Source organism: Styela clava, chromosome 5, assembly GCF_964204865.1.
Source record: "Styela clava chromosome 5, kaStyClav1.hap1.2, whole genome shotgun sequence".
Lineage (NCBI taxonomy): Eukaryota > Metazoa > Chordata > Ascidiacea > Stolidobranchia > Styelidae > Styela > Styela clava.
This window is the reverse complement of record NC_135254.1, coordinates 24,680,971-24,697,801: the sequence shown is the minus strand read 5'-3', so window position 1 is coordinate 24,697,801 and position 16,831 is coordinate 24,680,971. Positions and strand designations below refer to the sequence as shown.

General features: G+C 39.4%; 2 protein-coding genes across 2 annotated transcripts; one reads left to right on the top strand and one right to left on the bottom strand.

Annotated features, from left to right (window-relative positions):
- Window positions 1–1,697: 1,697 nt before the first annotated feature.
- Window positions 1,698–8,072, top strand: LOC144423025 (uncharacterized). The gene has a single exon (XM_078113187.1). It carries the CDS (start codon window positions 1,698–1,700, stop codon window positions 8,070–8,072), a length of 6,375 nt encoding a protein of 2,124 aa, XP_077969313.1.
- Window positions 8,073–11,743: 3,671 nt separating this feature from the next.
- Window positions 11,744–16,831, bottom strand: LOC144423024 (uncharacterized). The gene has a single exon (XM_078113186.1). The coding sequence runs from the start codon at window positions 16,829–16,831 to the stop codon at window positions 11,744–11,746; it is 5,088 nt and encodes a 1,695-aa protein (XP_077969312.1).

Below are 16,831 nucleotides of genomic sequence, written 5' to 3'. Positions count from 1 at the left end.
GGGGGATGGATATTCACTTGTGTAACACAGACAATTTCCGAACTTTTAATAGAACGAAAATAAGGAGAATCGTAACCTAACCTGGTACACATACTACAAGAGTACCGAAAAAACAGCCCACATAGTAAAAGCAGTTATGGAAATACTTTACATTACAGAAAAATTAATTCACATAGTAAATAGCAGACGCAGGATGTATTTTGCATTGCAGAAAAAATAGCTCACATAGTTAATAGCAGTCCTGAAATATTTCTCACTATTGATAACAAAAGTATAATTGCATCCAAACCAACAGTATCTATATGACTACATAAAGGATCGTTAAAAGTAAATGATATGCAAGAATCATATTGATAACAAAATGTATTCTAATCAATTTTAATATATCTAAAACAAAATCTTAATAAATATTTTTTGTGCTTTACAATACATGAAAATATGTGAAACAAACTCAGGTTCTCCATTACATAATACACACATTTCATTCCCTGATTTTCTTCCAATTTCTGGCTTTTGTTTTTAAAGGCAAGATACCAGGTATCCCAGAGTAATTTATAGTTAAACTCAGTATTTTTAATAGGTAAACGAATAGCTCGCAGAGCCATGTGATTCATATGGAGGACAGAGCTATGATTGTGAGAGGCCGTGGTTCGCCATGTATTTAAGCATTCTACTCGTTTTTCCTCTCCCATGGATAAATATGTAAATCCCATGTCATATCAATGAATAAATACATAAATAACCGCACCCCTCTCGGCGACTGGTTCATATTCTGTTCTGTAGATACGTTTTCTGCCTAATAGATATACATTCCCAATAAGCACATGCTCATAGTTGTATGCTTTCAGCGTACCATACTTCGAAACCCAAAACCAAATATGTATTGAAGAATTACAGACCTCAATACGGCCAATTTCGCACCCGACTCGGCTGAAGCAAGGGATTTTGGCAGCGAGCAATGCGTTTTCTTAATATGCAACGAACCATTTAGCTGGACGACGTAAAAATGCAGGGAACAATTGTAGCGGTCATGATTCTAAACGGTGACCGCTATTATTGTAACTAAACTGGCAACGGTAACTTAGGGCATTGAACCCTGACCATTTTGGTGTTGGCGGGATCTCTTTCGGCGTGAGCCGCTTGGAGGTAGGACGTATAAATTTGTATCTTAATCAATCGGGGGGCTTTTGGTATTATTAATTAGGCGTAGTTTAAATTTACATCATATAATTCTATTTTCCTGTTTCATATAGTTATTATTGGTCCCTCCTGTGTAATAGCACTGTATTTTACCGGATTACTGTTTGACAACTATTTCATCATTATTTGACTACTATTTTGACTCAACAATAAACATCTTTGGACAATCGTTTCGAACTTTGAAAGGAACTCAGACAGAACCGCGTCATCAAAAATAAAGTGCCTGTACGATCTATTTATTCCAATCACCCTAACGAGCACATCGCCATCGTATGGTGCTGAGCCGTTATAGTAAAATACATATCTCTCGGGAGGACATTGTCAAAATCTGCAAGTGTTGCAGTAAAGTATTGTGGGGTGTACCCACAGACCCAACACATTGTCAAAGTCTGCAAGTGTTGCAGCAAAACGTCATATAATCAGTAATTTGTGCTGCTGAGAAGGCCGTGTAGGCCTATTGTAATCAGCTGCAATTAGATACCGTAACGACCAACACCATGTCAACAAAATCTAGAGAAAGTCAAATTACTGATATAAAAGATGATTTGGATTCCTTGTCACCATGTGAAACTTTAAAAAGCAAACCAATTAAAATGTTCTCTGCTGCTGACAAGTCCGGCTCTAGGCCTACTAGCAGTGAAAATAGCTCTAGCGTCCAACTAGACCAAGGCACAAGAAATAGTGACTCGTTGAAAGCAGCCTTCACTGAAATGGAGAATGACATTTTAGAAGCCATAGCCGACTGCAAATTGTCTTTCGTCACCTGCAAAGATGGTTCTGGAATTCAAGCGGTGTTTCCAAAACTAGTGCAGTATAAGTCAAGTTTATCTTCAATTGTCAAGGATATGAAGAACATTTTATTGGAGACTGATTTGATTAATTTCACACGTCGTTATCAACAATGTATTGAAAATATTATACAAGTTTCTGAAACTGCTAGTGCGAAAATATTAGAACTAGATGAACGATCCCAATGTTCTCAATCATCTCGCCCAACTTCAAAGCGGCATCGTTCTGCTCGAACTGTAAGCAGCGTGAAATCAACAATGTCTGGGGAAAGCAAAGTTTCAAGCAAAAAAGAATTCTTCGACTTGCAAAAAGATGTGGCAGCAATGGAGGCTACGAAAGGCATTCGTAAACAGCAATTTGATCTTCAGATTCAAAAAGAGATAGCGGAGAAAAAAGCCAGGGCGCTAGTTTGTCTTCAAGCTGAAGAGGCCGAAAATCCTTTCAGTGTTGATGTGGATCTAATGAGAGGTGCAAATAATTATTTCAATTCAAATAATAGTTGTTTTAATGCAAATTCAAAATCATCTCCTATTTTAAATGAGGCCCCAGCGTGCATGGTTATTGATCCTCAAATTGAGCTAAATAATTCAGATATTTCTAATCATGATCAAGTTTCATCCACTGTTGTTGATATTCCCTGCCAAGCATCGAGCTATAGTCCTGTAATCAATCCCCGACTGCCCATTACTAATGTTAGTGCTTCCCAAGAGGCCGTTTCCACTGGTATTGTAAATGTTGGTAGCTTTTCCTTGCCACCCCCTAATGTGAATTCATTCCCATCAGTGCCTACTGTTTCTAATGTATCACAAAATGTTTTTAATGTATCCAGAGTTGCTAGTGCTCCTTTTAACTGTTGTACACAAACCACCACTGTGTCTGCCAATTCAGGCAGCTTACCAACTCATTGTAATGATAATAATATCTCTGTTCCCACTGTGAATAGTGCTGCTCTTCCTCCACAAACCTGCAATCTTTCCCATGACATGACCAATTTAATGAGTAATATTTTATCAGTCCAAAGGGCTCCTGTAGCCAAAGTTAGGGTGTTTGATGGGGATCCATTGCAATATCCACAATGGGAGAGCTCATTTAAAAAGCTAGTCGAGCAAAGGTTCCTTGATGACGCAGATAAAATGAATCTGCTTGAACGTCACTTGACAGGTGAACCCAAAAGTATGGTTGAAGGTTTGTTTTTATTACAATCCGAGAATTCTTATGAAAGAGCTAAAAAGGCCCTAAAAGATCGCTATGGTGATGACAGTGTCATTAGTGTAGCCTTTAGAACAAAACTGGCATCATGGCCTAAAATTGGTCCAAATGATATAAAAGGCATGTTGGCATTTTCTGATTTCCTTCAGCAAATTGTTGAGGTTAAAAAGGTTGTAGAGGATTTAAAAATTCTCGATTTTCCCTCAGAGCTATGTGTGTTAATCAAAAGAGTTTTGCCCTCTTCATTGTTTAACAGGTGGAAAGAGTCAGTTTATGAATGGAAGTGTAAGTTTAATGTAAACACATCTGATAACTTGAAGGTAAACTGCCCCAAATACCCTCCATTTGAGGAGTTTGCAAAATTTATTTTAAAGCGTGCCTCAGTGATGCATTGTCCTGAGATGACAGTTTTTGATGAGAATCTCAACCCGTCCAAGTATAATACTGAGCAAAATAGTAAGTCTAATCATTCGAGATATGGTCATCGAATGAATAAAAATTCCTTTAGCACTAATGTTTCACGAGATAGTTGCTTGCATTGTAATGGGTCTCACAAAATTGGTGATTGTCAAACATTCTTACGAATTTCTTTGGTAAAAAGAAGGAAACTGTTCTGGGATAATTTTTTATGTTACTCTTGTGGAGTGAAAATGTCCAAGGGTCATAGTGCAAAGTCATGCAAAAACGTGGCTTCTTGCAGAAAGTGCAATAAGGGCCATTTGACATGTTTTCATGTTGACAATAAGCCAGAACAGACTGAAAGTAACCAATCTTTCTGTTCTGAAGTATGCTCAATAGTTGACCAACATGATGGTGTAGACCAATCCATGATTATCCCAGTATGGGTCAAAGGTAACACTTCAAAAGAAGTGTTATGTTACTGTCTGCTTGATGGCCAGTCTAATACAAGTTTTATCACAGGTGAGTTGCAACAGCAACTGGGGTTAAAGGGTGTTGACACCCAGATATCATTATCCACTATGTCCAGCCGTAATGACTTAATTCAGTGCAAGGTTTTTAAAAATATTCAAGTCTCTAGTTATGATCATAAAGATATTATATCTGTTCCCAGAGCATATACCCGAGATGAGATCCCTGTCAAGAGATCTCAAATTCCTAAATCTGAAGTCTGCAAAAAGTGGAAACATCTAGCTGATGTAGCCAAGCACTTAATGCCATATATGCCAGATCTCCCTGTTTCTATGCTTATAGGCAGCAATGCACCAAATGCTATCAGACCTCGAGATATAATAGCCGGCCTAGAAACTGAGCCATATGCTCAAAGATCCATACTTGGATGGGGTGTTGTTGGGAAAGTTTGCCATGGTGATGATGATTGCTATGTAAGTCATAGGATGCTAGCATGTGGTGCTACTTCCAAAGTCGATCCCGGGGAGAAGTTTGTCTTCTCTACTAAAGTAAAAGAAGTATTATTTCCCAATCAGGTGTGTTCGATGTTTAATGCTGATTTTGTTGAGCACTGTGGCAATCAACAAAATATGTCAGCAGAAGACCACAGGTTTCTAAAAATTCTCTCAGATGGCATCACTAAAAAGGATGGCCATTACAAACTTCCATTACCTTTACGATCCCAACAAATCAACCTTCCAAATAATTTGCCTCTTGCTCAAAAAAGACTTGAGCAGCTGAAGAAGCGTATGCTTCGAGATCAGAAGTACAAAAATGATTATTATAAATTTATGTCGGACATCATTGAGAATTATGCTGAACGGGTGCCTGATGATGAAGTAAGTTTGAGCAATGGTAGTGTGAATTATGTTCCTCATTTGGGTGTGTATCATCCAAAGAAACCTGATAAAATTCGTGTTGTGTTTGACTGTTCTGCAAAATATGGTGGTGTGTGTTTGAATGATTATTTGCTTCCTGGGCCTGACCAGATGAACAGTCTTTTGGGTATTTTGCTCAGATTTCGTATGGAGAGAGTGGCTGTGAAGTGTGATATTAAAGCATTTTTTCATCAATTTTTAGTTGATGAACCGCACCGTGATCTGTTACGTTTTTTATGGTGGGATAATAGTGATATGACTGGTAACTTATGCCATTACAAGTTGAAAATTCACCTATTTGGTGCAATTTCATCACCTGGCTGTGCAAGTTTCGGGTTAAAGCATGCTGCAGATGATGGTGAGTCTTCTTTTGGTAAGGAAGCAGCAGACTTCATTCGTAATGAATTTTACGTTGATGATGGTCTGACTTCAAAGCCAAATGCAGAGGATGCTATTGAGTTGATAAAAAATAGCACAAATTTGTGTTCGAGTGCTGGTTTAAATCTCTGTAAGATAATGTCTAATAGTCGGGAGGTTCTTGAAAGCGTTCCTCAATTGTCTGTGTCTCCTAGCGTGCAGTGTTTGGATCCAAAATCTGATCCCTTACCTGTTGAAAGAGCTCTGGGTGTGGACTGGTTAGTGGAGAGTGATTGCTTGTGTTTTCGTATTGACTCGAAGGTTACTCCTGTTACAAGGAGGGGAATTCTTTCCGCAGTCAGTAGTGTGTATGATCCCATAGGTCTGGTTGCACCAGTCATTCTTGAGGGTAAGAAAATCCTCCAAGCCTTGTGCAAGGATTGTTATGACTGGGACGAACCCATTCCTGAGATTTTCAGGGTTAAATGGGAAAAATGGCAAAAGGATCTTTGTCATTTGGTGAATCTGAAAGTAGATCGTTGCTATAAGCCGGTAAATTTTGGTAATATCAAGCATGTGGAACTGCATCACTTTTCTGATGCCTCTGAAAGTGGTTATGGCCAGTGTACATACTTACGTCTGGTTAATGATTGTGGCAAAGCACATTGTGCCCTTGTAATTGGTAAGGCCAGAGTTGCTCCGTTGAAACATGTTACAATTCCCAGGTTGGAATTGACTGCAGCAGTGGTGTCTGCCAGAATGAGTAATTTGGTTAAAACTGAACTAAAATTGAAAAATGCCACAGAGTTTTTCTGGGTCGATAGTATGGTGGTACTGGGGTATATACAAAATGAGAGCAAACGTTTCAATGTTTTTGTGGCTAATAGGGTGCAAACTATCCATAATTTTTCTAGTCCATCATCCTGGCATCATGTACCTACCAAGGCAAACCCGAGTGATGATGCGAGTCGAGGCTTGCAAGCAGACCAGCTAAATGCTGGTTGTAGGTGGTTGAACGGGCCAGAGTTTTTGTGGTGTGAAGGAAAATTTGTTCCTCCATTAGTAAAGCCTGAACAGAATGATGAAGTAATTTTAGAAGTGCAGAAGGAGATGAAGGGATGCTCTGTGCATCGAACCATCGCCTTCAAAGCTGACTGTTCTGGCAAAGATTTTGATATCTCTAGACTTAATATTTTCTCATCCTGGTTTAAAGCAAAACGTGCAGTTGCAAACTGTATTAAGTACAAGGATTTGCTCAAGAATCCTAAATCTGCCTTTCAGAAAGTTACTTCTGATGATTTGTGCCAGGCGGAAAATTTAATTATATTTTCCCTTCAGCGTTCATATTTTAGTAAAGATCTAAGTGTACTAAAGAATTCTGATTGCTCAGATCAAGTCTCATTTAAAAACCGGTTTTCAAGATTAGACCCCTTCCTTGATAACTCTGGCATTGTCAGAGTTGGGGGACGAATTCGAAACTCTATAGAGGAGTTTAAGGTAAAACACCCTGTTGTCTTACCTAGAAAAGGTCATGTCACAAGTATTATTATTCACCATTTTCATGTCCGTGGTGGCCACATGGGTCGTTATATGACTCTAAATGCTATACGGCAATCTGGTTATTGGATTTTGGGAGGCACTTCTGCTGTTTCTCAGCAAATACATGCTTGTGTTCCTTGTAAAAAAATTAGAGGTAACCCACATGGCCAGAAGATGGCTGACCTGCCAAAAGATAGGTTTAATTTGGACAGTCCGTTCACATATTGTGGCATGGATATCTTTGGGCATTTTTTTATTAAAGAAAAAAGGTCCATGTTGAAACGATGGGTAATTTTATTCATTTGCTTGTCATCACGAGCTGTACATCTGGAATCTCTGAATTCTATGAGCACAGACTCTTTTATCAATGCTTTGCGTAGGTTCACTGCTCGAAGAGGCCCTGTGAAACAGCTACGCTGTGATTGTGGTAGCAATTTCATTGGTGCAAGTAACGAATTAAGAAAGGCTTATAAGGAATTTGATCAAGTCAAGATCAAAAATTTTCTCTTACAGGGTGAATGTGACTGGGTCGATTTCAAATTTGGGGTGCCAAATTCCAGTCATATGCAGGGTTTTGTTGAAAGGCAGATACGAACTGTTCGTTCTGCCTTGGAGCCCCTGTTTTTACAGTTTGGTCACATATTATGCGAAGAATCATTTCGCACTGTGTTAGTGGAGGCCGAGCAGGTTGTTAATTCGAAACCATTGGCAGTTGCTAATTTGAGTGATCCTCTGGCACCTGAACCACTGACTCCTAACCACATTTTAACACTCAAGCCCAAGGTTTTGTTGCCACCTCCAGGTAATTTCCAAAAGTCTGATCAGTATCTTTTAAAACGATGGAGACGTGTACAATATCTTGTTAATGAATTTTGGTACAGGTACCGACGAGAATGCCTTCACCTTTTGCAAGAAAGACAGAAATGGGTCTTTCCAAAGAGAAATCTTGCTCTGGGTGATATTGTCCATGTTATTGAGGATGGGTCTCCTAGAAATTCATGGAAATTAGGAAAGGTTGTTGAGGTTTTCCCCAGTGGTGATGGGCTAGTGCGTAAAGTAAGACTTCAGCTTGCCACAAGTTTGTTAACAACCAATGGTAAGCGGGTTGGGGTCACAGCTTATTTAGACCGGCCTGTACACAAGCTTGTTCTTTTAATTGCCAATGAGGGTTCCAGGTCTGTGGAGGATTGATTGTGTTAGACCTTTTATTGTGTCAGTAATTTGATTTTACTTTTTTACTGTGTTAGTAGTTGATTCATTTATCACTAGCCTACGTTCTTATTGTGTTAGTGTTTTGCTATTTGCATATGTTTTGTGTGTTTCTATTGAACGTAATTGACGAGTTTACAACTTTTCTCACAATTTGATACCCTTGTAATTTTATAAAGTGCTTTTTGTTTTTCTTGTATTTGGGTTTCCCCGACGGAGGAGCCAATCGTTTTGTAACCTTTATAACCTTATAAAGTGTTTTTTTTTATTTTCGCTTGTTATTACTTGTTTGTGGGGTTCCCCGACGGTGGAGCCAATCGTTATGTTCGACGTTATTCAATTTGAAATGCCTAATGGTGCACCGGCGGCGAAGCTTCACTTTGGTTTTCACTGTTGGTTCTTGTTTGTTTTTATTAAGTAGAAATCAGTCCCCCTTGTACTTCCATACGAGAGGAACTGATTTGGGGAGCCATGTAGCGGTCATGATTCTAAACGGTGACCGCTATTATTGTAACTAAACTGGCAACGGTAACTTAGGGCATTGAACCCTGACCATTTTGGTGTTGGCGGGATCTCTTTCGGCGTGAGCCGCTTGGAGGTAGGACGTATAAATTTGTATCTTAATCAATCGGGGGGCTTTTGGTATTATTAATTAGGCGTAGTTTAAATTTACATCATATAATTCTATTTTCCTGTTTCATATAGTTATTATTGGTCCCTCCTGTGTAATAGCACTGTATTTTACCGGATTACTGTTTGACAACTATTTCATCATTATTTGACTACTATTTTGACTCAACAATAAACATCTTTGGACAATCGTTTCGAACTTTGAAAGGAACTCAGACAGAACCGCGTCATCAAAAATAAAGTGCCTGTACGATCTATTTATTCCAATCACCCTAACGAGCACATCGCCATCGTATGGTGCTGAGCCGTCCACAATGAGTGGAAACTTGCAAAGATTTGCTCATTTTGGTATTGTTCCCTGCATTTTTACGTCGTCCAGCTAAATGGTTCGTTGCATATTAAGAAAACGCATTGCTCGCTGCCAAAATCCCTTGCTTCAGCCGAGTCGGGTGCGAAATTGGCCGTATTGAGGTCTGTAATTCTTCAATACATATTTGGTTTTGGGTTTCGAAGTATGGTACGCTGAAAGCATACAACTATGAGCATGTGCTTATTGGGAATGTATATCTATTAGGCAGAAAACGTATCTACAGAACAGAATATGAACCAGTCGCCCATCAAAAATAAAGTGCCTGTACGATCTATTTATTCCAATCACCCTAACGAGCACATCGCCATCGTATGGTGCTGAGCCGTTGCACTGAATTAAGTCATTACGGCTGGACATAGTGGATAATGATATCTGGGTGTCAACACCCTTTAACCCCAGTTGCTGTTGCAACTCACCTGTGATAAAACTTGTATTAGACTGGCCATCAAGCAGACAGTAACATAACACTTCTTTTGAAGTGTTACCTTTGACCAATTTAATGAGTAATATTTTATCAGTCCAAAGGGCTCCTGTAGCCAAAGTTAGGGTGTTTGATGGGGATCCATTGCAATATCCACAATGGGAGAGCTCATTTAAAAAGCTAGTCGAGCAAAGGTTGCTTGATGACGCAGATAAAATGAATCTGCTTGAACGTCACTTGACAGGTGAACCCAAAAGTATGGTTGAAGGTTTGTTTTTATTACAATCCGAGAATTCTTATGAAAGAGCTAAAAAGGCCCTAAAAGATCGCTATGGTGATGACAGTGTCATTAGTGTAGCCTTTAGAACAAAACTGGCATCAAACAGGAGGGACCAATAATAACTATATGAAACAGGAAAATAGAATTATATGATGTAAATTTAAACTACGCCTAATTAATAATACCAAAAGTCCCCCGATTGATTAAGATACAAATTTATACGTCCTACCTCCAAGCGGCTCACGCCGAAAGAGATCCCGCCAACACCAAAATGGTCAGGGTTCAATGCCCTAAGTTACCGTTGCCAGTTTAGTTATAATAATAGCGGTCACCGTTTAGAATCATGACCGCTACATGGCTCCCCAAATCAGTTCCTCTCGTATGGAAGTACAAGGGGGACTGATTTCTACTTAATAAAAACAAACAAGAACCAACAGTGAAAACCAAAGTGAAGCTTCGCCGCCGGTGCACCATTAGGCATTTCAAATTGAATAACGTCGAACATAACGATTGGCTCCACCGTCGGGGAACCCCACAAACAAGTAATAACAAGCGAAAATAAAGTGCCTGTACGATCTATTTATTCCAATCACCCTAACGAGCACATCGCCATCGTATGGTGCTGAGCCGTTATGGTAAAATACAGTGCTATTACACAGGAGGGACCAATAATAACTATATGAAACAGGAAAATAGAATTATATGATGTAAATTTAAACTACGCCTAATTAATAATACCAAAAGTCCCCCGATTGATTAAGATACAAATTTATACGTCCTACCTCCAAGCGGCTCACGCCGAAAGAGATCCCGCCAACACCAAAATGGTCAGGGTTCAATGCCCTAAGTTACCGTTGCCAGTTTAGTTATAATAATAGCGGTCACCGTTTAGAATCATGACCGCTACATGGCTCCCCAAATCAGTTCCTCTCGTATGGAAGTACAAGGGGGACTGATTTCTACTTAATAAAAACAAACAAGAACCAACAGTGAAAACCAAAGTGAAGCTTCGCCGCCGGTGCACCATTAGGCATTTCAAATTGAATAACGTCGAACATAACGATTGGCTCCACCGTCGGGGAACCCCACAAACAAGTAATAACAAGCGAAAATAAAGTGCCTGTACGATCTATTTATTCCAATCACCCTAACGAGCACATCGCCATCGTATGGTGCTGAGCCGTTATGGTAAAATACAGTGCTATTACACAGGAGGGACCAATAATAACTATATGAAACAGGAAAATAGAATTATATGATGTAAATTTAAACTACGCCTAATTAATAATACCAAAAGTCCCCCGATTGATTAAGATACAAATTTATACGTCCTACCTCCAAGCGGCTCACGCCGAAAGAGATCCCGCCAACACCAAAATGGTCAGGGTTCAATGCCCTAAGTTACCGTTGCCAGTTTAGTTATAATAATAGCGGTCACCGTTTAGAATCATGACCGCTACATGGCTCCCCAAATCAGTTCCTCTCGTATGGAAGTACAAGGGGGACTGATTTCTACTTAATAAAAACAAACAAGAACCAACAGTGAAAACCAAAGTGAAGCTTCGCCGCCGGTGCACCATTAGGCATTTCAAATTGAATAACGTCGAACATAACGATTGGCTCCACCGTCGGGGAACCCCACAAACAAGTAATAACAAGCGAAAATAAAAAAAAAACACTTTATAAGGTTATAAAGGTTACAAAACGATTGGCTCCTCCGTCGGGGAAACCCAAATACAAGAAAAACAAAAAGCACTTTATAAAATTACAAGGGTATCAAATTGTGAGAAAAGTTGTAAACTCGTCAATTACGTTCAATAGAAACACACAAAACATATGCAAATAGCAAAACACTAACACAATAAGAACGTAGGCTAGTGATAAATGAATCAACTACTAACACAGTAAAAAAGTAAAATCAAATTACTGACACAATAAAAGGTCTAACACAATCAATCCTCCACAGACCTGGAACCCTCATTGGCAATTAAAAGAACAAGCTTGTGTACAGGCCGGTCTAAATAAGCTGTGACCCCAACCCGCTTACCATTGGTTGTTAACAAACTTGTGGCAAGCTGAAGTCTTACTTTACGCACTAGCCCATCACCACTGGGGAAAACCTCAACAACCTTTCCTAATTTCCATGAATTTCTAGGAGACCCATCCTCAATAACATGGACAATATCACCCAGAGCAAGATTTCTCTTTGGAAAGACCCATTTCTGTCTTTCTTGCAAAAGGTGAAGGCATTCTCGTCGGTACCTGTACCAAAATTCATTAACAAGATATTGTACACGTCTCCATCGTTTTAAAAGATACTGATCAGACTTTTGGAAATTACCTGGAGGTGGCAACAAAACCTTGGGCTTGAGTGTTAAAATGTGGTTAGGAGTCAGTGGTTCAGGTGCCAGAGGATCACTCAAATTAGCAACTGCCAATGGTTTCGAATTAACAACCTGCTCGGCCTCCACTAACACAGTGCGAAATGATTCTTCGCATAATATGTGACCAAACTGTAAAAACAGGGGCTCCAAGGCAGAACGAACAGTTCGTATCTGCCTTTCAACAAAACCCTGCATATGACTGGAATTTGGCACCCCAAATTTGAAATCGACCCAGTCACATTCACCCTGTAAGAGAAAATTTTTGATCTTGACTTGATCAAATTCCTTATAAGCCTTTCTTAATTCGTTACTTGCACCAATGAAATTGCTACCACAATCACAGCGTAGCTGTTTCACAGGGCCTCTTCGAGCAGTGAACCTACGCAAAGCATTGATAAAAGAGTCTGTGCTCATAGAATTCAGAGATTCCAGATGTACAGCTCGTGATGACAAGCAAATGAATAAAATTACCCATCGTTTCAACATGGACCTTTTTTCTTTAATAAAAAAATGCCCAAAGATATCCATGCCACAATATGTGAACGGACTGTCCAAATTAAACCTATCTTTTGGCAGGTCAGCCATCTTCTGGCCATGTGGGTTACCTCTAATTTTTTTACAAGGAACACAAGCATGTATTTGCTGAGAAACAGCAGAAGTGCCTCCCAAAATCCAATAACCAGATTGCCGTATAGCATTTAGAGTCATATAACGACCCATGTGGCCACCACGGACATGAAAATGGTGAATAATAATACTTGTGACATGACCTTTTCTAGGTAAGACAACAGGGTGTTTTACCTTAAACTCCTCTATAGAGTTTCGAATTCGTCCCCCAACTCTGACAATGCCAGAGTTATCAAGGAAGGGGTCTAATCTTGAAAACCGGTTTTTAAATGAGACTTGATCTGAGCAATCAGAATTCTTTAGTACACTTAGATCTTTACTAAAATATGAACGCTGAAGGGAAAATATAATTAAATTTTCCGCCTGGCACAAATCATCAGAAGTAACTTTCTGAAAGGCAGATTTAGGATTCTTGAGCAAATCCTTGTACTTAATACAGTTTGCAACTGCACGTTTTGCTTTAAACCAGGATGAGAAAATATTAAGTCTAGAGATATCAAAATCTTTGCCAGAACAGTCAGCTTTGAAGGCGATGGTTCGATGCACAGAGCATCCCTTCATCTCCTTCTGCACTTCTAAAATTACTTCATCATTCTGTTCAGGCTTTACTAATGGAGGAACAAATTTTCCTTCACACCACAAAAACTCTGGCCCGTTCAACCACCTACAACCAGCATTTAGCTGGTCTGCTTGCAAGCCTCGACTCGCATCATCACTCGGGTTTGCCTTGGTAGGTACATGATGCCAGGATGATGGACTAGAAAAATTATGGATAGTTTGCACCCTATTAGCCACAAAAACATTGAAACGTTTGCTCTCATTTTGTATATACCCCAGTACCACCATACTATCGACCCAGAAAAACTCTGTGGCATTTTTCAATTTTAGTTCAGTTTTAACCAAATTACTCATTCTGGCAGACACCACTGCTGCAGTCAATTCCAACCTGGGAATTGTAACATGTTTCAACGGAGCAACTCTGGCCTTACCAATTACAAGGGCACAATGTGCTTTGCCACAATCATTAACCAGACGTAAGTATGTACACTGGCCATAACCACTTTCAGAGGCATCAGAAAAGTGATGCAGTTCCACATGCTTGATATTACCAAAATTTACCGGCTTATAGCAACGATCTACTTTCAGATTCACCAAATGACAAAGATCCTTTTGCCATTTTTCCCATTTAACCCTGAAAATCTCAGGAATGGGTTCGTCCCAGTCATAACAATCCTTGCACAAGGCTTGGAGGATTTTCTTACCCTCAAGAATGACTGGTGCAACCAGACCTATGGGATCATACACACTACTGACTGCGGAAAGAATTCCCCTCCTTGTAACAGGAGTAACCTTCGAGTCAATACGAAAACACAAGCAATCACTCTCCACTAACCAGTCCACACCCAGAGCTCTTTCAACAGGTAAGGGATCAGATTTTGGATCCAAACACTGCACGCTAGGAGACACAGACAATTGAGGAACGCTTTCAAGAACCTCCCGACTATTAGACATTATCTTACAGAGATTTAAACCAGCACTCGAACACAAATTTGTGCTATTTTTTATCAACTCAATAGCATCCTCTGCATTTGGCTTTGAAGTCAGACCATCATCAACGTAAAATTCATTACGAATGAAGTCTGCTGCTTCCTTACCAAAAGAAGACTCACCATCATCTGCAGCATGCTTTAACCCGAAACTTGCACAGCCAGGTGATGAAATTGCACCAAATAGGTGAATTTTCAACTTGTAATGGCATAAGTTACCAGTCATATCACTATTATCCCACCATAAAAAACGTAACAGATCACGGTGCGGTTCATCAACTAAAAATTGATGAAAAAATGCTTTAATATCACACTTCACAGCCACTCTCTCCATACGAAATCTGAGCAAAATACCCAAAAGACTGTTCATCTGGTCAGGCCCAGGAAGCAAATAATCATTCAAACACACACCACCATATTTTGCAGAACAGTCAAACACAACACGAATTTTATCAGGTTTCTTTGGATGATACACACCCAAATGAGGAACATAATTCACACTACCATTGCTCAAACTTACTTCATCATCAGGCACCCGTTCAGCATAATTCTCAATGATGTCCGACATAAATTTATAATAATCATTTTTGTACTTCTGATCTCGAAGCATACGCTTCTTCAGCTGCTCAAGTCTTTTTTGAGCAAGAGGCAAATTATTTGGAAGGTTGATTTGTTGGGATCGTAAAGGTAATGGAAGTTTGTAATGGCCATCCTTTTTAGTGATGCCATCTGAGAGAATTTTTAGAAACCTGTGGTCTTCTGCTGACATATTTTGTTGATTGCCACAGTGCTCAACAAAATCAGCATTAAACATCGAACACACCTGATTGGGAAATAATACTTCTTTTACTTTAGTAGAGAAGACAAACTTCTCCCCGGGATCGACTTTGGAAGTAGCACCACATGCTAGCATCCTATGACTTACATAGCAATCATCATCACCATGGCAAACTTTCCCAACAACACCCCATCCAAGTATGGATCTTTGAGCATATGGCTCAGTTTCTAGGCCGGCTATTATATCTCGAGGTCTGATAGCATTTGGTGCATTGCTGCCTATAAGCATAGAAACAGGGAGATCTGGCATATATGGCATTAAGTGCTTGGCTACATCAGCTAGATGTTTCCACTTTTTGCAGACTTCAGATTTAGGAATTTGAGATCTCTTGACAGGGATCTCATCTCGGGTATATGCTCTGGGAACAGATATAATATCTTTATGATCATAACTAGAGACTTGAATATTTTTAAAAACCTTGCACTGAATTAAGTCATTACGGCTGGACATAGTGGATAATGATATCTGGGTGTCAACACCCTTTAACCCCAGTTGCTGTTGCAACTCACCTGTGATAAAACTTGTATTAGACTGGCCATCAAGCAGACAGTAACATAACACTTCTTTTGAAGTGTTACCTTTGACCCATACTGGGATAATCATGGATTGGTCTACACCATCATGTTGGTCAACTATTGAGCATACTTCAGAACAGAAAGATTGGTTACTTTCAGTCTGTTCTGGCTTATTGTCAACATGAAAACATGTCAAATGGCCCTTATTGCACTTTCTGCAAGAAGCCACGTTTTTGCATGACTTTGCACTATGACCCTTGGACATTTTCACTCCACAAGAGTAACATAAAAAATTATCCCAGAACAGTTTCCTTCTTTTTACCAAAGAAATTCGTAAGAATGTTTGACAATCACCAATTTTGTGAGACCCATTACAATGCAAGCAACTATCTCGTGAAACATTAGTGCTAAAGGAATTTTTATTCATTCGATGACCATATCTCGAATGATTAGACTTACTATTTTGCTCAGTATTATACTTGGACGGGTTGAGATTCTCATCAAAAACTGTCATCTCAGGACAATGCATCACTGAGGCACGCTTTAAAATAAATTTTGCAAACTCCTCAAATGGAGGGTATTTGGGGCAGTTTACCTTCAAGTTATCAGATGTGTTTACATTAAACTTACACTTCCATTCATAAACTGACTCTTTCCACCTGTTAAACAATGAAGAGGGCAAAACTCTTTTGATTAACACACATAGCTCTGAGGGAAAATCGAGAATTTTTAAATCCTCTACAACCTTTTTAACCTCAACAATTTGCTGAAGGAAATCAGAAAATGCCAACATGCCTTTTATATCATTTGGACCAATTTTAGGCCATGATGCCAGTTTTGTTCTAAAGGCTACACTAATGACACTGTCATCACCATAGCGATCTTTTAGGGCCTTTTTAGCTCTTTCATAAGAATTCTCGGATTGTAATAAAAACAAACCTTCAACCATACTTTTGGGTTCACCTGTCAAGTGACGTTCAAGCAGATTCATTTTATCTGCGTCATCAAGCAACCTTTGCTCGACTAGCTTTTTAAATGAGCTCTCCCATTGTGGATATTGCAATGGATCCCCATCAAACACCCTAACTTTGGCTACAGGAGCCCTTTGGACTGATAAAATATTACTCAT

Coding starts and splice junctions, on each gene's coding strand:
- LOC144423025 (XM_078113187.1), top strand. CDS start 1,698: ATGTCAACAAAATCTAGAGAAAGTCAAATTACTGATATAAAAGATGAT.
- LOC144423024 (XM_078113186.1), bottom strand. CDS start 16,831: ATGAGTAATATTTTATCAGTCCAAAGGGCTCCTGTAGCCAAAGTTAGG.